We start from the raw sequence: 26,922 nt of genomic DNA, 5'->3' as shown, positions 1-26,922 counted from the left end.
ACACTGTAAAGCCCTCTGAGGCAAACCATGTTTTGTGATAATGGGCTCTATAAATAAAATTGACTTGACTTGACTTGGTTTCAGTTGCTGTATTTTAGATGAAATTGGCCAGATTTTCTGCGTTTAGCTTTCCATACAACAAACTGAATATCTTTGTGTTATAGACAAAACAAGATGTCAGCTTAGGCATTGGGAAACACTGATTGGCTTTTTCTTTTCACATTTTCTGACATTTTAGAGACCAAACAACTATTTAAATAACAGATAGTTTACAAGGAAAAGTTTGTCAGTTGCAGCCGCAGTTCTTAGATCTTATAAATAGCATATTCTGCTATAAGTTCACTTATGTCATTGGCCATTACAGGCAACGGGTAAAGAGAAAAGAAAGAGAAAAAGAAGAAAGAGAAAAATCAAAGTCAAAGAAAATCAGCTGCTCCAAAAAGCTCAAAATGTTACTGACTGTCAATCGAGGGAACAGTTTCTGGCTCTGAGAGCTTGAGTGAGCCAACTGGTGTGTTATTTTCTCCAGGCTGGGCCAATGTGAACACAATATGATGCCCTTCTCTCACCAGATTGTCAGTGACAGGCGGAGGGTGCCCAGGCTGCGAGGGGAGCCGGCAACAATACTGATGGAAAGTGACGCTCACTGAATCACGTGTGGCGGCAGCTGAATGTGACACATGTGACTGTGAGAAAAACAGACACACACAAAGATATGCACTCACAGCAGCTGGAGAAGACTATGCATGTCATCTCTTACACATTTGCCCGACATTAACCAGATGTCTCCCCATAATCTTTGTACAGACCCTCATCAATAAGAGACAAACCCACCTCAGAATGACAATTAATTTCATGCAGGCTAACACTGAAGAAGAGACCGACAAACAGGGTTGTGCAGGTTCACACTTCACAAGAAGAGGTCAGAATGGTTAGATGCTTCACCTTAATGTGTCATTTAAAATGTATTGCCGATGTGGCTGCATTAAGACCTTTTTTTTGTCAAACCTAGCAGGTACAATTTGCATAAAATTTAAAATTTCTTCTGTTGTAATCTGTAATTATTTATTTGTAAAAGTCTTCTAAATATCCATATGAACTGACGTTAGGAGTTTAGCTTTAGGAATTTAGCTGTAGTAGCTGTGCTGTCTGATGTGCTATTAGCACAAGCCATGCTGGTGTTGTGTCAGCATGCCAGGTGCTGTAAATCCTCGAGTGTCGACTGTTGCAAAAGTAAATGAAGCTCACATTTAAGTTCATTTAGTTGCAAGCTGATGTGTTTAGTTTACCAAAAAAAGTGCATGTGCAATGACAGCACTGCAGGCAAGTGGCATTTTCTAAATAATAGAATGATATTAAACACGCAGATTAGACTGAAACGATATTTAAAACTAGAAATATTGCCTTGCAGTTGTATCCTGCACTAAGTAATGGCCAGGGAAAAAAATTCTGTGGAATGTTATGATGTCACAGTGAAGTTGATCATTGATATTTCTGATATAAAAGGTCATCATTTTATCCTATTAGATTTTTGTGTGAAATTTTTTCATAATTAACTGGTGAATTCATGACAGTGGCAGTGACCTTGACCTTTGACCACCATATTCTAATCAGCTTATTTTTAAATCCAAGTGGAGATTTGCACCAAATTTGAAAAAAAATCCCTAAATTTCCTCTTGAGATATCATGTTTGCATGAGAGACACACAAGGTCACAGTGACCTTGAACTTTGACCATCAAAATCTAATCATTGTATAATTCAAGTGGACATTTGTGCCAAATTTCTATAAATTCCCTCAAGGCATTCTCAAGATGTCGTGCTCTTGAGAAATGGCCTGACTGACGGAAGAAGTTATGGGCGTACAGATGGACAACCCGTAAACATAATGCATAATAAACACCAGGATCTATCATAATGTATAATCTAACAGCAACAGAGATGTGTTTAATTTAACTATACATGGTCCAATCTGCAGATGCTTAGTCTAGACTACAGATAACTGAAGGTTAGAATCCTAAACATTATTGCCTTGTTGAAAAGGTGAGGCATTTCCAAGAAACAATGTCCTGTAGAAAACTGGCTCCATTACCACAGACATGGAGGTGTGTATCTGATGAATCACAGTGCTCTTAGCAGCAAATGTAGTGATGCACTCCATTTGACTAATCATCAAGTTGTAATGTCAGATTGTAGCAAGCCATCCATCTGTGACTTTATGTTAGCACGCATTTAATAACTGAGGTAGGAATCAAAGTCACCAGTACAGTTGGATATTTATCACTGCTCTGTAGTCCCTTTCACACCTGTATTTTAGTTCTCTTGAACAAAGGAGAAAGATAATAAATTGTTCTAACAATATTACATACAGTTTATTATTCAAAATTAAATTGATAAAATAAATATTAAATTACACTTGGCTGAAAGGTGTGTTTCGATTCATGTTTATTGATCAGTCATCAACCCCTTGTCACTGATTGATGTTTTAGTTAGTGTTCATGTGATCTTATGTCGACTGTTTAGGAGATCACTTTCCTTAATAAGAACAAAGACCTAGTCATTTCATAGTTTAGCATTTAAATTCATGCTACTATCAAATCCATCACAACACATTTATGTGGGCGCTCTGCTTTTCTTTAACTCCTAAAAAAATGGGTAAAAACAGTGCAACTTCAATCCGGTTGTCTATGATCATAAGTGAATGAACTGAAATAAACAGGAAGGTATTAATTTGCTTAATACAGGAGCTCTTTCCCAGCAGATTTAATTTTCATATTTACATGAAATTACACCTGACGCCAACACAAAGGAAATATAACCTTTTGCTGTTGGTTAATGAGCCATCAATTATTTTAATAATTTTCTCTTCTTGTTTTCCTCCTTTGTTATGGAAAACAGAACGATTAATTACAATTATTGACTATTCTTTTTTTATTTACTTTACTATCTCCTGGTACACATGATCATAACTGGGTTCTAGCAAATAATTATTTGTATGATAATGAAATAAAATTTCAATTTCATTTGTCGCTCTTGAATTAACAATTATCAGTGTGCCAACTTAACTTTCAGTGGTATGGTGAGAATGATTTGTTAAAATATTTCTGTGTAACTCAAGTTATAAAATAAACTATAATATACCGCATCCCACATGACTAAATTAGATCACATGATACACTGATTCAGATTATCTATAATGTCGACAGAGATGAAACACTTTCAAGCCAAAACCACCAAAGCCTCTGAGTCAGGAAAAAAAATCTCATTTTTGCTCCAAATCCTGGTGATCAATCTTTCCTCTCGCCCGTCTGTCTGTTATCTTCTCCCATTTGTCTGGGGTCTATTTTGCCCCATCCATCCACAAACCACCCTATAAAGCTGACTTTACTGACTGCCTCATCGCACAACATCGCTGCTCTCTCTGTCTAGCCTGAGGTCAGCTCAGGGAATGAGATGGCGTTGCCAAGATAGTGGAAAAATGTCACCCGGGAATGAAATATTGATGGACAGAAAGGCCTTGCCTCTTGCCCATGCCCGCGGGCGTGGAGTGAGAGTCACGCAGTCGATGGGCAACCGAGAGGAAAGCCAAAACAAACACACTAATCCGCAGGAAGGGAGCCAGACGGAGAGCGATGCGGGAACGCCACAATCCTGTCCATCCTTTCCCTCGGAGGTATCGTTATCTTCTCCCTCCCCCTCGGCAAACCATAATCAGATTCTCTTGCACTTCACTTGATGTGGTTTATTTCCCGCCAAAGCCTTCCAGGCTTAACATATGATCCCCTTCTGGCAAATAAGGAATCAATACAATGTAAATAAGGCGAGGGAAAATAAATCCCACCATCCCGATTTGCATAACTACATGCAAGGTAAAGCTAGGGTGAAACGGAGCAGCCTCGTTTTAACGGAACTGTCTGCTTGCTGTTTTTAGTGAGTCGCAATTACAAAGCAGGAGAGACGGCAGACAGAGATGTCATCCCCGCTGCTCAACAAAGGCTGAGCTGTTGTTTGCTTTTGCAAAGCACACTCACAACTCCTCGAGATGTCACTCACATCAAGGTAGAGTCAATGTGTGTTTTGTTTAAATTTATGTACAGCAGGGGCACTTGGTGGCTCAGTGGATAGAGCAGCGCCCCATATAGAGAGGTTGTATCCTCGCCGCAGCAGTTCGATTCCAGCCTCGCTACATTTATGCTGAATTTGTCGATTCATGGAACAGGCAGGTAAATAAGTCTGGTGACAGATTAATCTGTCATCAAACAATGAAGCCTCATTAGAATGATTCATTTGCCCTCAGATTGCCATTTTCTACCTAAATTAGCACATACGCAGGTTTCCTAACGCAGGAAAACAGGTTAAAAACATGTGATACTACATGTGATTTTGCATTGCCACTAGACCAAAGCTATGTACACAGCACTGCAGTAGACAAGTATTCCTTTTTTTCCTACTAATTTGTCATGTTCGACAGCACCAACACACCAGGAAAGTAAACAGTGGAAAGCAGCATGGATGAAAATGTTGATTTCTTTGGTGATTTCTTTTTCATATCTGCTACTTATTCAGTCTTTCGTTTCGCCTGTTGAAACCTGAGCAAATTTGCTTGATTTTTTTTAAAACATAGGAAGAATGCAGTGAGCAACTTAAGAAGAAATAACCCCAAAAAATGTTTTAAGAAAATAACATAATATCTGCGAGGAAATTACCTGAAATGCAGCCCCAAAAAAGAAGAATTCTTAAAATAATTTAGATATATGATTATCATAATTATAAATATAACTTTTTGGACATTTCTGCCTTGCTTTAGAAAAAAACAATCCAAGTTCACTAATGTCCTGCAATTTGTAATTTGCTCTTCTTACAAAGTTGCTCATTATCTTTTTTCCAATGTTTTCTAAAAGAAAGCAAACCAATTTTGGTTTAAACAATTAAAATACAAGGTTTTAATACTTGTGAAGGCGTCTGGGCGCAGCACATGAAAGTGAAATTGATCCAGCTTTCAAAGAGTTAAACTCAATCCTGTCTAATATGGAATGATGTTCAAGTGCTGCTGGGATGGAGACAGATAATTTATGGAAGCCTCATTTGTAGCAGTGTCGTTACACCACGTCAGAAAAGGGGTGAAGAGTAGTGTGTCCACCCAGGTGTCAAATTGTCATGGCTGCCGACCGGAGCTGTTCGAAGCTGGAGCTGATAAATACCAGTGTTTCCTCTACACTCATTTAGGAGTGGCGGCCCGCCACTCCTAAATCCTACCCGCCGCTCCTTCAAATGTCGTTTTTTTTTTTTTTTTTGTTTTTGTTTTTTAAATTGCAAATACACCACCACCGCATCACAGCACAGTCCTGCACTGCGTTGGGTGTCGCGAGTGCTGAGGCAGATAACTATCTTGCTCCGTATCTACTCTTTGGGGTAGATACCACCGCCCCCTCCCACCCCCCAACACAACTAACTGGTGCCGACGTTAATTAGCTACTCGCATCCAGGCATCAGGTCGGAGAGTCAGAGGAGTGTTGGCTTGAAAATAACGTGCAACTTACTGGAGAAAAGGTAGACTTATTAGCTTAAGAAAACTTATAATAGATTTTATTAGTTAAATAAACATTCGCAAAATATTGATGGCCAGCTAAGGTTACGTAGCTTAAGTTAATTGGGCCCGGTGCCAACTCAACTCAGTGTCGCTAACCTGAGTAAACTAATTGATAGCATTAAGCGATATACACGCCATGATGTAACTGCTGACTGCATTTTCAGATGAGCTTGTTCAAATATTTTTCAAAGAAGAGAAAGACGCCTGATGAGGATGGCGCTAGTCAGGTATCATTAGCCTTTTTACTGACTCAAATTATGATGGTTAGGTAAAAAATTATGTTCACACTTGTAATCAAATGTGACATGAGTGTAAATTATCTAACGTTAATGTTTTATGTAATCGTATAAGACAAGTAACAGACAGGGAGGAGCAGTGGAACAAAGTGAAGGAGAGCAGAGTACAGGAGGGGGAGTGCCGAGTGAAGGAGCAGGAGAGCAAAGTGATGGTGCAGGAGAGAGAGATGAGAGGAGAGGAGAAAAACATAAAGGGAAACACAGGCTATCAGGCTGGGACCCTAAATGGGTTAAAAAAAAAAAAATTATTGTTTCTATTTGTAGGTGAAGACTGACTTGAGAAACAGGCTGCAGGGGGATCACCTTGCAGCATGTATGCTGCTGAGCATCAACGGGCCACCTGTTGGGGAATTTCCGTACAACAGAGCCTTAGAGCTGTTCTACAAAAAACCAAGAAAAATCCATTGTTCTGAGCCTGGGTGCAAACTTTGCCACTGATTACAGCCCCATCAAGAAATTATTATTTATTGTTTTTATTATTTTATTGTTGAATTTTTGTTATTATTTTTTATTTTTACATTCAGCCTTTAAAAAGCGTCATTTGTTTACGCCGCCACGGCTCCCCGGAGAGCCTGCCCCCGCTGCTGAAAAAAATCCTAGAGGAAACACTGAATACCCATGAATACCACAAAGTTATTTTCCAGGGAAATTATTCACATTGTAACCTTTTCCAATTAAAACAAAAGCCAGATATTGGTGGGTGCTAGAGGGTATTTTGTCGAGTGGAAAGGGTGAAGTAAAAACCTACAGAGGGCTATGACCACTGTTTAAGTACATCCTACATTTGTGTTTATATTTCATCCATGTCAGTGCTTAACTCATTTACATCCATGACTTAAGGAATTATCAGGAAAGCTCTAAATTCCAGCAGGTACAGTGAATATTGGGGATTACTCACCATTGATCCATTTGGCCTCGGGATCGTGGACCTTGAACTCAGGTTTGAACAGATCCTCCACAGTCAGTTTGGTGTCACTTCCAGCTTGGCTGTCAGCTGCAAAAAACAAGCCATGATTTGTCATGTTGAACATTAGTACAATAAGGGTCCTACACAGGTGTGACGTTCTCTCCAGTTATCAGCTCTATGTAGTTCGCCCATTTGCTTTCAGAATGCATGCAGCTTGAAATCAATCTCCTGCATTAGCTGACCTTGGGATTCACTTCCACCACAGGCATGTAGATCCCCTCAAGTTAAGTCCTTTAAAACATATGACAAAGGCGCCTAGAGGGCACCCTGGGGAACCATTACTATGTGTGTGAATACACTGTACACTGTATAATATTAGAAATGCTGTTGTTTAATTCCATCTCATACTGTACAAGTAAATCGTCTACAAGGTAAAGCCAAACGTCACAATTTATGTGCTCACAATTTATGTGCTCACAATTTATGTGCTCACAATTTATGTGCTTACCATGTGCGGTCCGATCGTGAAGTCAGGAACTAAGAGCTCATGCTGTACGTTTAAAATAGACCGTCCGCCCCTGTGGAGCATCTTGGCTTTTGACAATGGCCAATAAAGTATTAGCAAAAATTCAACCCGACTCTGAAATGAGTCATGCAGGTCAAAAAGGGCTAAAATCATACAGTGTTTACTTGGCCTTACCAAGACACACATTTTATTTTTTACTGGGTGATGCTGACAAAATAAAACATTTCATTCATTTTACCTTGATATCAATAACAGAGTCTGATATACACTACATCAGCATTTATCATATCAGCATATAGGCTGGAAATAAGTGACAAGAAACTGCAGAATGCCACAGTTATGTTAAGATAGATTAGACAGTAATATATTACAGGACAGTATTACGTAGTTGGTTGAACAGAGAAAACTTGCATGTTTTTTTCAGCTGTAACATTTCCCACTAAGTTAGTATCTTACAATATATTCAAACTAAAATTACTGTTGGTTGTATGCCTCCATGAACCAGCCAAGTTACAGATAAACAACATGGATACTTCAACCACACCTCCCCCCACAGCAGAACAGAACATCTTAAGGTGGACACCAAAGACTAGTGTTACTAATTCAGTATTTGACCAAATGTCTCCCTTCTGTTCCGGAGTTATGATGTTGAATAATGGCCAGAAAACTGTTTAAAAACAATTTTCTGGCCATTACTGAAAATTACTGTGACGTCATCAGCAGATTATGATGACGTCACAGTGAAGTTGAACCGGAGGTTCTTCAGATATTGCTGAAGTTGTTCTTTTAGATATTCTGTTAACGTTAACATGACATAGATGCAAGTTGACGGTGACCTTGACCTTTGACTTACGATCATTAAAATCTACCCACTTCATTGTCGAGTCGAAGCTGATATTTATGTCAACTTAAAAAAAAAATCCCTCAAGGTGTTTTTGAAATACTGGGATGAATGGACAGACAGATGCACAAACAGACAGACGGACAACCCAGACACACAATGCCGCTGGCCACGCCTATTGCTGCACAGAGCCATAACAAACAGAATGTTATTAAAAAAGGTTTCTTTATGTTGTGCATTTATGTTTAAATGCTAAAATGAGCCTAATATTTGTCAGAGCACATGCACAAATCCTGAGGCATAAAGACATCTGGTCCTATTTCAGTGAGGGATTTGTGAACCATGTTTACATGAAAATACAGAACCAAGGGATTTTCAAGCGCAAACACGTCCTGTGAAAAATCCCTTGAAAAACTAAGTTTTCTTTATCCTGTCAATGAAGGTTTATTCTAATGAATTTGAACTTGATTTTACACTTAAAACACTTTGAAACTGAACTATGAATCGTCTGCTCCCCCCAATTAAGTCCAACAGCGACATCTTGTTTCTCTGTCAGTGCAGACGAAAGACACCAGCAAAATGTCACAACCTTGTCACTTAGCGTCGCAGCAGCTGCCTCACTTGTTTCAATTCTGCTCTGTCTGCCCCTCTGTCCCTGTCTCCCAGTCACTTCACCATCACTTCTTAGGAACTCTACAGACATGCCATACTCCATCCATCCACCAGATGCCCTCAGACTTTCCCATCAATCACCTGACTCCTACGTTCACCTACTCACCGCAAATCCCGCCCCATTATTATTTAGACAAGCCCATCTCCACCTGCCCCTGGACAGATTCTCAGTGTTGTTTTGTACCTTTGCTTTCCAGCTTCTGAACCCTGGAACCTGAACCTGCGTGCACCTGTGGATTATCAGCTACTTCTCTTCAGTCTTTCTGCCTTTGCATGGAGCTCATGTATCTCACCAATAAATCACTTAACTGTCTGTGCACTTGATTGCCTGCATCTGCAAGGAGGAGAAATGTTGGCATTGGATGTTTCTACAAAACATGGATACATTAGTACATTTCATACATATTATATCATTGTTTCTAAAGTGACATAGTATATGAGGTAAAGGAGACGGTGAAAAGAGTGTTACCTAGATGAGAGGCCTGCCAAACTGCAGCTGTTTTTAAAGCAACTCAACTCTATGTTTGTTAAATGATAGTGCAACGAAATGCAACTGTTTTTTACAAAGACATTTCTACTTTTCCAGCCATGGAAACTGGGTTTTCAGCCCAAAACATAGTCTGCACCTCTCAAAGTGTACTCTGTGCACAGACAGAGCAGCAGAACGACAGTCACAATTAAAGGTCAACTTAACCGTTCATTCTGCTTAGTCTAAAAATTTAAATTTACTCACAGCAGCTGCTTCTCTCATCCATTAATCTTGTCTGATCAGCTGTGAATGTATCGATAGATTAATTATGCACCCCTAAATTTACAACCTGCTGAGGAAAAAAAGAGCTCAAAAAGAGTTCTGCCTGTGCTGCGTTCATAGACCCACAAAACCTTAGAATTTAGAGAGGGGACACACATGATACAAAGGGACACACACGATAGAAAGGGACATTAGTAGTATTTAAAGAAAAAAGTATTTAAAAGAAAAAAAAAGTTATCTGTTGTCCCTGCTGTTGTCAGCTACAACCACATGTACACTCTCATTCTGTAGCAAGCAGTGTGGTTGTTAAAATAAACCCACAGTATGCAACCTGCCCAGCACCAAATAGCTACATTTTGACATTAACACTGAGGCAAGCTCAAGATATTTTTCAGACATTAATGGAGACCAAAACATGATAAAGAGTCAGTATTGGCCTTTCATTAGCCAGGTGAGCAGAAAGACAATTTAAATGATTCTGCCCATTAGTGACCAACATCTGATTGAAGAAGCTTTTAAGGTTTACGTTTTAAAGTGGGTTTCAGTCTTTAATTCCTGCAGCCTCCAAACAGTAAATAAATAAAATAAAATCAGGTATTTCCTGTAGCCACAAGGTTTTCCTGTTTAACAAGACAAAAATGGAAAGAGCTGGATGTTTACATTTGCGTGGCAGTCGGATGAGTTCAGTGCCCTTTCAATCCAGGTTTACAGCAATGAGAAATATGCCCAGAGAAGAACAATTTTTCCAGAGAATGGCATTTCATATGTTCATTAACATGATCATTACTGGGCTAGAAAATCCTTAAGCTGTTCCAATGTTGCCCCTGGAAATGTTTCATTTTTAATTATGAAATGTTATGCCTTTAGCAGGAAGAGAACGTGCCAATTGTAAGCTCCTTCTGAATAGGACAGCTGCTGATTGTGAGCAGAATAGGAGGGCCAAGTCCTTTTGAATGTCAGCCATGTTGGCTTTCCTTGATAACTCCACACAGCATGTTTGTTTATGGAGGCAATGAAAGTCTAACCAAGCGTGGAATCCACCAGGGGAGAGTGTGGCTGCTTGGCCAGTGGATTATGATGATTTTACATCTGTGGAACATTGGGGTTTTTCTTTTATAATTCTGGAAGCAGGTATACGGTGTATAATAGTGTTAAAGTAGCCAAAAAATGATGCTCAGCTTACTGGATCAGATTTTTGTGTGATACAGAGACACCGGGTTTGAGGTGGGAGGGGTCTCATAGGTACCTAAATAGTTTGGAGTACCAAGGCTATCTATGGCATAATAGTGGGCCAGGTGTTCAAATTAGGGAACTCCAAAGCATGTTAGATAACATACATAACATAAATAACATACATTTAACATATTATGGCTTTGTAAAGTGGATATGTCTAACATGTCTGCAAACCCTAAGTACACATCTGTAAGACACAGAACAATATTGGCAGTAATTCATGTTTCTGGAAAACAGACAAATGTAAAACCAATATTCACTCCCCCATTAGCTCTTGTGGCTAACTTTGTCAGTATGCTGTCTGGTACGTAGCAGGTATTGTGGGATTATCAAAGCTTTTTTTAACTGAAAACAGCTGTAAAAAGGGTTTATGGGGCAGTGCAATCCTGTCTCCTAGATATTACATATATATATTGTTGCACAGTTTTCACTGTTATGTTGTGGTCAGAATATATTCACTGATTTAGGTAAAAAGTTAATTAAAAAAAGGTGCAATAAAAAATTAATGCTGTAATATGTATATACTTAACAGGGTAAAGAGGATGACCTGGGGAGAAATGCTGACAGACTAAATGCATAGGTTGAACAGGCTTATTTATTTTTTAATATGGCTTTTACAGCATTATAATATAGGGCAAACCCAAAATTTTGGGGTTACTTGGTAGCAGCAGAACAAGCTTAACAATTAATACGAACAAAATTTGCAGTTCCTTAAACCAAAACTATGCGACACAAGAAGCAAAAAAAAGCTTGGTAGAGCTGTTGTGATTTTTTTGGCACAAACTCTTGAATGTTGCTGTGAAACCAGCCACAGGAGCATGTAAAAACAGCAGTAAAATTGAGATTCTTGCAGCAGAGTAAGTAACAGGCCCTTTTACAAAGCAGAGCACAATCACGGCGGAGTGTTACCTGGTGTGAGGAGGATGACAGACATGGTGATTAGAGAGCAGACCACCAAGATGACCAGCAGAGCGATGGCAATCCCTTTCCAGTTCCTCTGAGGGGGACTCACCCCACCCAGGTCCTGCAGAGAGAAGGAAAGAGACACGCGGAGGTGAGAGAGGAAAAGGAAAATTGATGTATTTTCATGATGAATGTAAAGACTTTCCCAGCTGAGAGAGGCTTGGTTACACAAAAATCTGTTTTACATTACTTAATGACCTCTTCATTGCTAATACAGGTGAAGTTGAAAGGTCATTTGAGAGAATGTTGCTGTCATCCAATGACCTTTTGGATCTCATCTCTGTTTCCTTGTCAAAATAAAATCTGAGAGAATGAAAACATGATACTTTTTTTTACATTTTCAGCACTTTCTCTTCAGTCACTTTCTTTTTTTTTATTTATTTATTTCGGGGTTTGGGGTTTTTTTTTGCTAATTTTTGAGCCATATCTTCTTTAGTTGCTCGTTGCCTTCTCTCATGTTTTAGAAAGAACTTAAACCCATTCGCTCAGGTTTTTAAAGATTTAAAGATCTGATTTGAGACAAAAATCTGATTTGCCTGCAGTGTAACGCAGCCTTCAAGGCACAGCATCACAGGTCTGTCCTTATAATCATATACTGTTCACACCTACAGCACACAGAGGTACAACTTACAGTGCCTATTAACCAGGGTCACATTGAGGCTTTGTATTATCAATGCTATCCCCTGCACGGTGAAGGATTTGCAATGAAGGGCTTTTCCTGAGCCACACTGTAAGCCGGAAAAATGAAATGCTCTGTTTCTCATTTCACTGCTGAAAACTGGAGAGTATTTGCATGCTTAGCCAGCCTTTCCCTTGAAGCACACCTCCTGGCCTGTGGAAAACAAATACTTTCTGCAGCTGAGTTGGATGTTGGGTGTTACGACCCTCAGTTGGAGATGTTTGGCAGATAAGAAATACAGCATGCCTTTGCATTAGAGGGCTCTGCCGGTCAAAATAGCTATGGAAAGACTTGGTTTGAGCAATATGAGTGACCAAAGAGTAGCAGAGATAGCATCTACACTGAAAAAGCTATCCCAGAGAGTTTGTGAAGCTTTTGCCTACAACTCCTATCTGAGTCCTGGTATTAGAGGGTCTTAAACTGGGTCTTCCTCCACATCTGCTGCCTCTGATAAGGTGAATTAAGCCTCTCCCCCCCTATAAATTTCTTCGCACTGCAGCTCCTCCTGGCCTCAATTACCCACAAAACCCTGCGGGTGAAATGCAGTGATCATTGACCACCAACCAACCACTACATCTCGCTTGGCTGGAGGGGAGGGGGAAAAATGATTGCCAATTAGAGCTGGGTTCTGCGTTACAAAGAAGCTTTCTTTGCATCCGTCTCAGACTTTCTCCGAAATCCATTTTCTAAGTCCTTCACATATTGGCTTAAAAGCAGCTCACTTTTTCATCTGATAGTCATGACGAGAAATGTCACACATGCTGACTGATGAGCCAATTATGACTCAAGTACATCCAGTTATTTGTCACACACTATATAGCAGCAGGCAGAGAAGATCACAGCCCAAATCTAATCCGTTTGGAACTAATTTTCTCCTTACTTTCTTGGACTGAATAACAGGAGGACATGAGTGTACTCAAGCATTAGAGCAACTTTACGGTCCTCATGACCGCAGACACACAGCACATAGATGCAGTGATACATTATTCACAGCCCCCCTCGGACTCATAAGACCGCTCAATTATCGCGACTTGGGCCGCTGCTCGTTTCATTAATACCACAAAAAGCTGACATGTCCTTGAAAACTGACAGCAACTCTAAATTGCCCTTGTGCCTCCATGCATGAGATTCTTTCTCCCTCTCTCTTTCACTTTCTCTCGATCTCATTTTCTCCCCCCAATTTCCTATTTAGCCACATTTGAATCATCATCCTCAGTTTATTAACTCAATTATGAGCAATGATAGAACCACTAAGAGAATTCTGACCCGCTGAGTCTCTTATTACCATTATTGGGAAGGGCCCTGATAAACCTGACAGAAGGAGACGAGACAGCAATCCTTTATCTCCATCACTGGACCCTCATCAGAAGAAATACATTCCTCACTAAATCTATGTAGATACAGGACAGACTGAGGCCTTCAGCAGCTCTTTGACAAAATGGAACTATTAAGTGTTGGCACTGTGTCAGACAAAATAATAATGACAAACTAAAAAAGAGAATTACCACCTCGTAATTGTCTGCCTCCGCAAACCAGTCAAGTTGCACTTACAGTTTACATCCATGTCTGTGAAAACACTGATGCCATATACACACATTCAATCCGGCAACACAGAAGATCTATAAAACCAGCACAGGTCCAATGTGGAAAATAAAGATTAGTGTCACCAATTCAGTATTTGATAAAATGTTTCTCCTTCTGTAAATGAGTTATGAGGTTGGATTATTGCCAGAGGAGTGTTTTTGACCTTTTGCGATAAAAAATCTCATCACTTCATCATTTTACCCTGTAAGATATTTGTGTGAATTTAGTCATGATTAGCACATAAATTATTGAATTATAGCTAAAAACATATTTTTTGAGGGCACAGTGACCTTTACCTATGGCCGCCATTTTCCAATCAGTCTATTGTTGAGTTCAAATGGACATTTGTGCCATTTATTAAGATGTCGCTTTCACGAGAATGTGACACAAAGTCACAGTGACCTTGACCTTTGAACACCAAATTGGAATCAGTTTGTAGTTGAGTCAAAGAGGACGTTTGTGCCAAATTCGAAAACATTCTCAAAAGGTGTTCCTGAAATATTGCATTTACAAAAATTTGACAAACCAGGTCACAGTGACCTCGCCTTTTGACTACCAAAGTCTAAACAGTTAGTCGATGATTGAAAGTGGACGTTTGTGCCAAATTTGAAGAAATTCCCTCAAGGTGTCTTCACATTCACAAGAATGAGACAGATGCAAGGTGATAGTGACCTTGACATTCAACCACCGCTTCATCAATGGGTCCAAGTTGACATTTATGCCAAAATTGGAAAAAAAAAAAAAACTCAAGGTGTTCCTGAGTTAATGCATTTAAGAATGACATGGAGGCAGTCACAGTGACCTGGACCACTGACCTATAACCACCAAATTCTAATCTGTTCATCATTGAGTCCAAGTTAACATTTGTGCCATATTTAAAGAATTTCCCTCAAGGCATTCCTGAGATATCACATTCCCAAGAATAGGAAAGACGGATGGACAAAAAAAAAAAAAATGCCTGCATAAAAACTAGTTAACGAGAATTGGCAGACCCTTTACTTTCTTACATCAACATTCTTTAATGAGGCACATCATTATTTCTAAAGAAAGAAAATGTGATAGATGTAATCTTTACCACACATGTGACAACATCCAACACGACACAAACAACAAGTCATGCGCTCAAATTGTGTTCCCTACGAGTATATTTTGTCTCTGCTAGCTGTTTTTCCCCTTGATTCTTCTGTCACCATGTCATTCATTTTCAAAATGTGTTCATTTACTTAAAAGTGCCAGTATGTGCTACAAAAGGACACCCACAGTTATAAAAAAAACTCCTAACAGGCTGGGCAGTGAGGACAAGAAAGCTTGAGCCTTCATTTCTGCCTGCCTGAAAGTAAAAGTAGAGGACAAAGGCCTTTTCCTTTATCTACCCATTCCCCTCTACCTCCATATTCACTATCACACCAGGAGTCTGACAGTTATTGTACTGGTTAGCTGCTTTACCATCTATAAATGTATAGCTCTGCTGTGCAAGGGAATGATAAGCTGTCAGCATATCACTGTAATAATAATATATATATTGGGAATAATATTTGCTGTACAAGAAAAGAGTCCCTGCAAAGGGGCCAAGGATGCCATATCATATACACAGGGATTGTATAATTGCATATGTCTAAATGTCAGAGCAAAATGTCAGCGTAACTTAAATGGCCCCTGGTGCTAACAGTACAACCAACTGAAAAGTAGTCATTTTGAAAAGTGCCAAATACACCAATATTTTGGGAAATATGCTTGCTTGCCTTCTTACCAGGGATTAGATAATTAGCTTTATATCATTGTATGTCTGTACCAAAAAGCCGTTCAGCCCATGTCAACACCAACCAAAAGACCAAACCCTGGTCTATATGTTTTTGCATAACATTCTCATTCTGAAGCTGTCAGATCCTGCCACTTTGTCAATAATTTTGGCGTGATGCAATGCCAAAAGCCAACTTTTGTGGCTGTATGAAACAACACCTGGTGGCGTCAGTTTATAACACAGCAGGAAAGAACCTTTCGGGATGCTGTGATATGCAGCTTGCTGGTCAGACTGCACCTGGCGCTGCAGTATGATGTGCAGACGTGTGGTTTAAGTTGATACCACAGCCAGAGTGAACCTGTCACGGCTGTATGATTCACCGCTGGACAGCATCACGTTGAAACTCTGCTGCTCAACATAATATAAGGAGCTGGAAGGTCCGTATAGGGTGGGTGGGAGGGATGACAGATGGGTCCAACAAACCCCGGACTTCCATCTGGGAGCTTGGTATTTGCTTCTGGTATGAATGAAGAGCCAAACCATGATGTTTTTTCCCTAAACCTAACCATGTGCTTTTGTTGTCTTATGCTTTTGTTGCCTTAACCTAACCATGTGCGTTTGTTGACACCCCAGCATTGGTTGCAGCATGTCTGAACATCAACAGAAAATACAGAAGGATACCTAGAATATAATATGTACATGTAAAAGTCCACTGACAAAGGTGGCAACATGTGATGATTTGGGACAAGAACATGTCTATTTTGGGGATAATTGTATTTAAATTTGAAATACAAAAGAATATCTGAGTAGCTTTTTTGTCTTACAGGTTCAATCAGAAAGTCATTGCCTCTAAGAACAAAGTTGGTTGCCACTTTGAAGAGAAGAGGGATTTGCTGGTAAATTCTGGCCCACACGCAATGATTTTACAAATCCTAACCAATGTGAAGAATGTCAATGACCCCACACATAACAACATGTATTATACATTTTTTAACAATTCTGTTCCTATAGTGTGCGGAACAATTAATCCCAAACAGCACAACAGACACTTTGAGAAGTTAGTAACAAACAACCAAAGTCCTAACTCTGGAAGCCAAAATCTTGTGCAATCAAACATGACTTTAAAGGAAACAAACATGGCAGACAACAGGCAGAAGGGACGAGCTGTTTTGTTTTGTTTTTTAACTGGAAATCATTTCGCTACCCCTTTGTGGCAAAATGACAAAAATGTGCCCCTCTTGCTAACCTGCTATCCCTCTCATAGGTGAGACACGAAATAAGAAGAAGAAATAAGTGCATCAGAAGAAAAAGTAGACAGTGAAAACAGAGCTCTGTGTGAGTTTGAATCTCTGGCAGAGAGCATGTCTCTTAAGTATCGGTGGCCTAACTGTGCTGTGCATGATAAATCCATGGCACTGAGCATGGTCCTGAAGTAGCAGATGGATTTGTAATTTCCACCCTGTAAGTCCCACCCATCTGTCAGTTTCTTCCTGAAACTATAATCTATACAAGAAACTAACAAATTGCCTACTGACTGTAAGTGTTGCTTTAAGTGGTCTTCAAATCAGCTACAGTTGCACTATTACAGAAAGAAATGTTGCTAAGTGCAATCTCATTAGACTGTTCAATTCACACATCTCACCCATTGTCTGTATGTTTTTATTCTATGTTACTGATCAAGGTTTTCTGTTTTCACTATGGGCATATAAAGTGGAACTTCAGCGAGCAGGGTAAACAAAATAACCCTTTGAAACCTGAGCAAATTGGCTTGATTTCTGTCAAAAACACAGGAAAAAAGGCTATGAGCAACGAAAATCACCCAAAGATTAGCAAGAAATTTGTAAAAGGTTACAAGAAAATCACCTGAAAAATTAGTATTTTAAAAAAGAAAGAGTTAGAGGGAATAAAAAAAAACTTCAAGAAAAGTGCTTACAAATTATTAGTTCTAATTTTAAATATGTAATTGTGATAGTTATAAAATAGTTGCTTTTTTTCTTAGCTTTTCTATTTTTAGACAAATAAAATATAATCAGCCTGTAAAATCATTTTAATTATAGGATTATGACAACTAGATATATAGTTTTCTGGACATTTCTCCATAGCTTTTTTTTTTTTTAAATGTACTTATTTCTCGTAATTTGCAGGACATTTCGTTCTCATTGTCTTTTTTCCCATGTTTAGTTAAGAAATTCAAACCAATGTGCTCAAGGTTCAAATGTTGAAATACTTGTAAAAGGCACCTGAAAACAGCACAAGAAAAATGATGTTGCTCCAGGTTTATAAGGGTTAATTTATTAATAGTTAAAAACTGCTAAAAAAAAATGTAATGCTTTCCTTACTTTTTTTTCTTTTTATCTCGTGAGTTTGTGATATTATTCAGTCTGGTGCACACAGTCGGTCCAGCTGCTTTCGGCTCCCTAGGAGCTGAGCCTCTGACAGGACAGCTGGTCCTGAGGACAGCGATGCCATTACAGAGGTCGAAGTGTGTGTGGACTGAACGGATGGATGTCTAAGAAGCTGACGTCTCACTGCTCATATGAATCTTGCCTTTTTCTATCCCTGCTACTAGACTCCACGCTCACTCTTCACACAGATGGTAAAACTATTAACCCTTTGAAACCTGGATCGACATCAGTTTTCTCGTGTGGTTTTCAGACACTTTTCACAAGCATTTTAAACTTTGAAACCTTACTAATTTGGCTTGATTTCCTTTATGAAAAATGGGCTAAAAAGGCAATGATCAACTTGGTAAGAGATGCCTGCAAACTGCAAGAAATTATGAAAAGGTGACAAGAAAATAACCTGAGGATGAATTAAAAAATAATTTTTTTAAGAAGAGAAAAAGATAGGGAGAGAAAAGAGAAAGGCGGGGTTATTATTTACCATTTTAAAAAGGGCTAAATGTCAACAAAAACTCTATTTATAGCACTTACTGCAGATCATTTCCTCTTTGTGTGTTTTGCCTTTTTTTCCTGACGATTTTTAGGTCATTTTCCTGTATCCTTTTAGTTATTAATTATCTCTTTTTAATTGGTCTTTTAATTTATCTTTTAAATTTTTCTTTTAACTTATCTTTTTACTCTGTCTCTGTCCTCGTTATTATTATTAATAATAATTATACTTTCTGTTCCCTCCCTTTAATTTGCAGTTTTTTTCTTCTGCCTCTAAACTATATTCCTTACTTCTTGTCTCGCTTTAGTTCGACATTCACCTTTTATTGTTATTGACTCTGGGGTTTCTTGCATGCATGCTTTGCGTTTTTTGTACAAAGTACTTTGTAAATGCTGTTTTTATCATTATATATAATAATAATAATAATAATAATAATAATAATAATAATAATAATAATAATAAGTAGTATTATTATTATTTCTTACTAATTTTGTGTAATTTCCTCGCTCATTGCTTTCTTTCCATGTTCTTGAGAGATAAAGCCAATTTTTTTAAGTTTCAAAAAGTTAAAGAAAAAAGTGATTGTTGAATCTCAGTGTCCTGACTACAAGCCAGCAGAGAAAAAAAATCCCTGCCTCCTATTTTACTTCCATCAGTTATTATTTATTCATTCAACCCAGACAATGATTAGAGGCCTCATTTAATTAAAGGGACTGACTGTAATTCTACCTGCTCTCTGTGGGACAAATGCCATCACACTCAGTCAATACAATGAATTATTCATCAGGTAAAGTCCACCACAAGAAATAACGGGACACATTAGTTGTTGGAGAAGTATTGAGGGGAGAAGCTGAGTGAACAGTGATGATAGTATCCTGATGACATCATCAGGGTTACTCAGAGGACATGTTATAGCTGTATTCACACTGAGTGGTAGCCACGATAAGTAAAATGATCCTTGTGTGTAAAATCAGTGGAGTGACACTTAAAGTATCATTTGCACAATTCAAATCATGCCATTGAGTTAGTTTCATTTGACAGTATGCAGTGAGATTATTCCATATCATTTTCAATAATCAGTGTCTGGAAGGCATTTGAGGTACAGTATGAAGCGGTAAAGCACACGATAGAGGAAAAAAAAAATCCCCTGATTGTTGCAAAGCAGTCCCTTGGCAATCGTATGGCTTAGCTGCGTGCTAACAGAGGCCATTTTCTATAATCACATCATCTGTCTTTGAAATAGCAAGAATAGCCTTGAAAACTGAAGGGAAAACAACTTGATATAAAAAATAACAATAGCTCACATTATTATAGAGAGCCTATAATGAGAGCTGAGAACAAACAGGACTGGAGAGGCGCAGAGCTGAATGCTGTTTGACTGCTCTGACTCAAAATGGAACTTGCAGTATATTTATAGTGCATAGGCTACGTATGGTGCAATCTGTCTGTATTTGGCATTGTACTGTCAGTTATTTAAAGGTGCCCTCCATTTTTGTTTTTTTAATCCACAATCTTGGAATATGCATGCTGTGCGTTGTTATCTTTTGGGGAAACTCGACTGCAGGCACGGCATTGTGGTTGGGCCTAAGGGGCCAGGGCCTGTCTACTTGTAAAAGCGGCCTTTCTTAAATGATTTATTTTCTCAACTGTCATTTTTGATAACTAAAATTAAGATTTAAACACACAATACACACGACTAGAAAATGTTTTCTCCTTCTAAAATAGTTCAAATGAAACAACATTTATTACGCTTCTATCATTTTTTTGTTCTGCAAATATACATGACCTAGCTGACCTAGAGCACACCCAACAACATGGTGCGAGAGAAAGAGAATATATGATTTATATGGGTGGAATTAAGGTCTTTTTTAATAAACAATGTTAGCATACAGTTTGCAATTGACTTTACCTGACAATATCCACATTGGCTTGGCCAACACGTTCTTGGCTCAAGTCGTCAAATGCTCCACCTTTGCAGTTTGTCATGATACCACTTTGCAGTGGACTTCTGAGTCTATTTATTACCTTTTAGATTTCCTCACCGCTGTGACAGAGACTTTTAAACTGCAGTAAGATGTGGTATAGAGTCAATATAACATGAAAAGATCATTTTTACTGTGTATTCCTGCTGACAAATGTGTGCGTCGCGGCGAGCCACAGTTTCTCTAGATATGCTGCAGCTGAAACCCAGCTTTCCTTTCAAAACAAAAGCCCTCTGACAGTGTCTGTGGACAGAATCACATCAGTTGCTGATACAAGGCATTTTACTTTGAAATATTTATAGGACTGTGTTGTCGGCTGTGCAGAAGCTTGCACGACTTCATAAATCAGTGGAATTTGTGCTTTTAAATACAGAAATACAGCACTTATAGCAGCAGGCAGCGACACGGCAGCAACGTTACAATAACTCTTATATTTGAACACCACATGCATGAAACGCGTTGCTGCTCGGCGAGGCTGACGTCTCGCACTCATGATGCGTGCTGTGTAAAATGGGCCTTACATCCTCCTTCGACGCGTGTTTCGTAAATCATTGTATTTACATAATCGATTACGTCAATTACGTCTACGCTTCGCCCCAGCCCAAGTTTTATCTAAACAAGACAAGCAAGTGAAAACCAACACTGGAACATCAACAAACACACATGCTGGCATAGATAGTTAGGATTAGGAGAAGGATGTACATGGTTAGGTGTTGAAAAAACATCGCTTTCAGACACGAAGCAAACACCAGACTCCCATATGAAGTCCAGGATTTGTTGGACCCATCACCACCACTCTTACTGGCTTCATGCTCCTTAGTGGCAGCATTTCAACCTGATACTCTTCTGCAGACACGCTAGGTGTAATCCAGCTGTCTGCCTGTGTATGATTACACTGCGAGCAGTTCTGTCGGACTGCATTCTCAGTCCAGTGGCACACGTTAAAGGTGCCTTTTGGTATCATGAACTTTATCCAAAAACATTGCCAAAGTGGCGCTATATGACAGGTTCAGAATGAGAACGGGCTGGCTAGGCCTACCACAGAAATAGGGCTGCACCTAACGATTATTTTTTTATTGATTAATCTATCAATTTTTTTTATATTGATCTAACTATTATTTTTTTATTAATCGATTAGTATCTCAACAAATTTACCAAAAAAAACAATTTAAAACGCTGCAGAGCATTATTTCCCAACAAAAATTAGCCCAGTCTTAACTGGTAATTTGTGTATACAGTCTGATATAAAGTCTCTCCAAAATAAAATGAATGCAAGAGCTTGTTCCATTTAAGTAAAAGGAATGTAGTGCAATCTACATTTAGCAATCCAACAGCAAAATAAATAAAACAATGTGAAATTCAAGTCACTTAACAAAACAGTTACTCTTTGTTACAGTAAACCTCAAATCTAGCAGTCCAACAAAACATCTTACAGTCAAATTAGTGCAGAAATAATTATAACTAGTCCATTCTTTCTGCATCAAAATAGTCCAGCCTTAACTGGGCCTAAAGGCATATCGCTGCCTGCTGATATGAGTGCTGTATTTTCACATATATAAGCACATATTCCTCTCATTTATGAAGTTATATAAGCTCCTGCACAGCTGACAACCCCGTCCTGTAAATGTTTTAAAATAAAATACATTGTATCAGCAACTGATGGCATTCTGTTGGCAGTCAGATAGCTTTTGGGAAGTTGAGGTTAAATAAACATCTTTGTATTTCCTCATCTCTGTGACAGAAAGAGACTGCAGTATAAGGTGGTAAAGAGTCAATATAATTATTAAGTTTGTCAGCAGTCTTTTCCTGCTCCAAATGTGAGCGTCATGCGTAAAAAAAAAGGCGAGCCACCGTTCCTCTAGATGTGCCGCAGCTGACACGCAGCTCAGACGCGCCTGACAAGTGCTGCTCAGGCAGGCAGTGTGCATGCTCTAAATTGATAACATGAGCGCCAAAACAAAAACAACACGATCGGCACTGCTCACGCTCTCATGGCGCGCGCTGTGTGAAATGCTGCAACGTCGACGCACATCATATGTATCGACGTATTTACGCAATCGATTATGGCGATTACGTCAACGCGTCACCCCAGCCCTAGATGGAAACACAGCTGATATTCAGCACAACAGCATGACCTCGTGTTTGACATTTATGGATTAACATGTAAGTGTTCTAAGTGAATGGATGTTCTGGTCTAACATTAACCAATTCACAGTGAAAAAATAAACAAGACTGATAGGATATAAGGGCTGCATGTAATAAACTGTCATGAGTAAATAATGAGCTATCTCGCCACTGAAACGGTTGTAGAAAAAAATGTAAGACGTACTATAATAGCCAGCCGCGCTAGTCAGAGGGACATCATTATATCAAATAAACATCAATAATGCCAAAGGCAAACAGTGTTAACTTCTATAATTAAAGTGCAAAGCCAAAATTATTTTGGCCCATCCAAAATTGAAATTGAAAAAACACCAAAGATACTCTGTGTGTTTTTTAAACATGTCTGCGTGTTAGGCTTTAATGTCCTTTCATTCGTTGCTGAGTTTGTTGCCATTTTTCCTGCATGAAGGCTGCAGGAGACGTCTGTAAAAAGCTGAAACACAGTCATTTAGGCAGGTACTTAGAGGGTCAGAGACAGACATAGCTGTTATTTTATTTTAGCGTTGAAAATACGGCATATTTTCGTAAGTGCCCTCCACACATCCCTGTACTTATTGTCTCATTGCTGGCATACATCTCATTTTCACAGAGGGAGAGCGGGAGAATGATAAGACATTATGTAAAATTAGAATGATAATGCTGCCTTTGAGATGTTTGATTAAGACCCCTGCCATCTTCATCAAACTCCTGCTAATAAGCTTATTCCTCAGTGGCTCACCGTGCACACGCACCTGTTTGGGCACAAATGCACGCGCACGTGCGCATGCAACCAAGCCCACTGTTAGAGGAGCGGGGCTATTTATAGAGCTGTGAGCTTACCCTCGCCTGGACTCTGACCTTGGAGGGAGCGTGACAAATGACAAGCAGCGTTTCAGCAGAAGCCGAGCCATTTTAACAGTGACAGCAGGTCGGAGAGGGAGAAAAAAAATAATGCCATCTGCACTGGCTTATTTTTGTTTACCCATGAAATACCATTTCTCACTGCCTCGTGAATCACTGACAGCCAGCGCCAAAGTCACGTTGGGGTCTTGAGGCTTAACATCTGAAATTGATCTGCTGGCTAATAGGAAACGGCAAGCTTAGCTACATGTTGTCATCGTATTGTATTTAGCATTATCAGCCCTGCCCTGAAGGACACAGCCATTGGCCTTTGGTCCATGTGAGATAATTCTCAATTAGTCACTGTCCCTGCCATATTGGTTTCAGATACAAGCTTGTTAACTCACACAGCAGTGCAATGATATTACTGTGTATTAACATGGACGCTGACATTAGCAATACAGAAGCAGGAGAAACATTAGTTACTGCAAACCAGGGACGGTGCTGAAAAAATGATCCTCATTTTTCACACACACGCACGCACGCACGCATGCACATACACACACACACACACACACGAGTTAGCGTTAGTGGAAAAGAGGTAGAAATGGTAAAAATGTTATACAAGGGCTGCTGCTTAAATGCTGGAAGAACAAAAGCATCTGAAGTCATTTTTTCCTATTAATAATACTACAATATTGTGAAAATTGCAGTATTGTGATTGTAGACTGCAAAGATGTCTTTAGTCCTTGCTAACGGCATTTAAACAAAGTTTTGTGTTGGGGTTTGCAATATTCCAAATTCTAACAGACCACTCTACCAGGTAGAGTACACTCAGTAAACTGTGGAGATTCTATTAATCTGGAGTTAAAAATCCAGATTTTTTTTCCCTCTTCCAACTAAGCAGCTGGTTGAATAGTAGAATTTTAGCTGATCAAATTTTTCTTTGGTTGATTACAGCCCTAGTCATCTTACCCTGTCATCTGAATAAAACTGCAGCACAACAGCACCTTTGCTTCTTTGTTTATGCAGTTGTTAGTGATTAAAACAACAACACTTTCTTAGAATGGATAAACTGTAGTCTTGCATGCCTTCCTCTGGGATATACATGTAAAGTCTGTGGCATGTTAAAAAGTAATGTTAAGAGGTATCTATGCATATCAAACAAATACTCCCCAGCCAAAGTCAGAGTGCCCCCGAGCTGACGCAGCCTACACCTGTGTCAAGCCGCTGCCTTAAATAACTCACATGGAGCGAAATGATAAATGACAAAGGAGTGAAAAGAGAAGCAGTGGAACCAGAACCAACCTTCAAACAATGAGTTGAAGAGACAGAGGGCAAAATGGTCAAACTGAGTGAAGCCCGTATATTCTGCTCAGGCAATTCAACCTGGACATTGATTTTCTTCCCAAGCTTGAGAAAGTCTGGATATTTGATTCTTGTCAATAGTCAGTGTGGAAAGGTATGCTCACTACACAAGCCACATATCAAGCATTCAAAGTGTGGGGGCAACAATCCCTGACTGCAGCACAAAGGGATGCCCCTTTTCACTATATGCACACTCGGGCTGCACAATTTTAGAAAAGCATAATGATGAGAGGATCACGCTTGTGACAGTACAAGATGTGAACATTGTTGGCGTCCTCCTTGGCTGATTTGCAACATTAGCAAGCTCAGTGTAGCAGCAGATGCACGCTTCCTTCTGTACCATGATTCGTTTGGCGGGTGTAGTTCATTAGAGAGAAAATAGCTCCTACTTAAAACTACTCAAAACAAGAATGCCTTGAATAACTGCATCATGATTTCTGGATAAAGACATTGCTGTTGAGTTTTTCAAATGTATTTTTTAAACTTTGAGCACCACAAGCTGACATTTAATATTGGAGAGAACGCAGACATCTCTACAGCTGATATCTCTAATAATCGCCTACTCACACCAAAACTATCTAGACTGATAAACAGCACTACAGGTAATTTTGTCTGTCTCTTTAACCCTTTGAAACCTGAAAAAAACAATTGCTTCATTTCTGGCAATGAGGCAATGAGTAACTTATTAAGAGATTACCTAAATAAACGGAAAGAAAATGTTTTTTAAAAGTACTACAGAATCTGCAAAAAACATACAAACAACTTAACAACAAAAACAATTATAACAAAAATGGGTAATTTTAAAAAAAAAGGAAATGGCCTGAAAAAAAGTGCTTAAAATTGTAATTATTCTCTAAAAGTATTTAAAACATATAATTATGATAATTGTAAATATAATTTAGGCTTAGGAATTTCCCTATGCTTTATTAAAATTATTTTTTAAATTATTAATGTCTTGCATATTGAGAGACTTTTCTTGCCCCACTGCCTTTTCCCGATGTTAACAAAAAAAATAAATTAAAAAAAATAATTTGCACAAGGGCCAAAGGTTTAAAGATTTGCGAAATCTGTCTGAACCTAGCACAAAAAAAGTGATATCGATCCAGGTTTCAAAGGGTTAAGCCCCACCTGATAGTTGATAAAGACAGAAAGATGAATCCCAAATTACCGATCAAATGGATAATTTACACAAGGTGTAAATCATCAGAAAATATATTGATTCTTTGGCTAATAATACAATATTTACCGATATCAATAAGTCTGCCACAATACGATTTTGAATTAAATGTATTCATGGGCCTGTGATCAATTTGAACTGATATCATATGCCCATTTCACACATCAGTTGCAGAAGAAGCTGCCTTTCTTTCTGTTTTGCATTTGGCTATAAAAGATCCAATAGTCTGCCAACATTCCCAGTCAGAGAAAGGTTGAAAATAAGGCAATAAGCATGTGGCCCCTGGCCCCTACATCACGACATCTGCTCCTGGGAATAATAATAATGAGAGCTCGGCGTGAGTGGCTGGATGAGACACACACTGATGTTTCCTGGTGTCTTTAAATAATTCCATCCAAAGTCTGACTAAACCAGAAACTAAAACAAAGTCTGTGGAAATCTTAAGAAGATGTTTTCAAGAGCTGAATATTTTTATGTTTGTTCATTGAGACACTTTGGTACTAAATACCTTTAAAAGACAAATATAATGCATAAAATGCAATTTCTAACTTGGCAAAAAATGATTGCAGCTGTTATTTTGTCACTGAAAGGTTATTTCTGCCCCAAAGTGACTAGATTTAATTCACAGTGATTTTATTTGACAGGCTGTACACACCTTATGTGTAGTTTATCTGTAGTTTCAGAGGACGTATGTGCAGTTGCTCAGTCTCCACTCCACTGTTGCCAAATGTATGCTCATT

The 26,922-nt window shown here is 38.9% G+C and overlaps 1 protein-coding gene across 3 annotated transcripts in view; it reads right to left on the bottom strand.

Moving 5' to 3' along the window:
• dpp10 (dipeptidyl-peptidase 10 (non-functional)) overlaps positions 1 to 26,922 on the bottom strand; it is a 274,909-nt gene that overhangs the window by 112,861 nt on the left and 135,126 nt on the right. For all 3 annotated transcript variants that reach the window (XM_042494908.2, XM_042494909.2, XM_088082895.1), the window contains 2 exons: positions 11,724 to 11,838; positions 6,783 to 6,878 (listed from right to left, as the gene is read on the bottom strand). In XM_042494908.2, the coding sequence (XP_042350842.1) occupies positions 6,783 to 6,878; positions 11,724 to 11,838 (211 nt within the window). The remainder of the gene's footprint in view (positions 1 to 6,782; positions 6,879 to 11,723; positions 11,839 to 26,922) is intronic.

Source organism: Plectropomus leopardus, chromosome 10 (genome assembly GCF_026936395.1).
Source record: "Plectropomus leopardus strain MGB_pleo_1.0 chromosome 10, ASM2693639v1, whole genome shotgun sequence".
NCBI lineage: Eukaryota > Metazoa > Chordata > Actinopteri > Perciformes > Serranidae > Plectropomus > Plectropomus leopardus.
The sequence above is the reverse complement of the archived record's forward strand: the minus strand, read 5'-3'. Positions and strand labels throughout refer to the sequence as shown.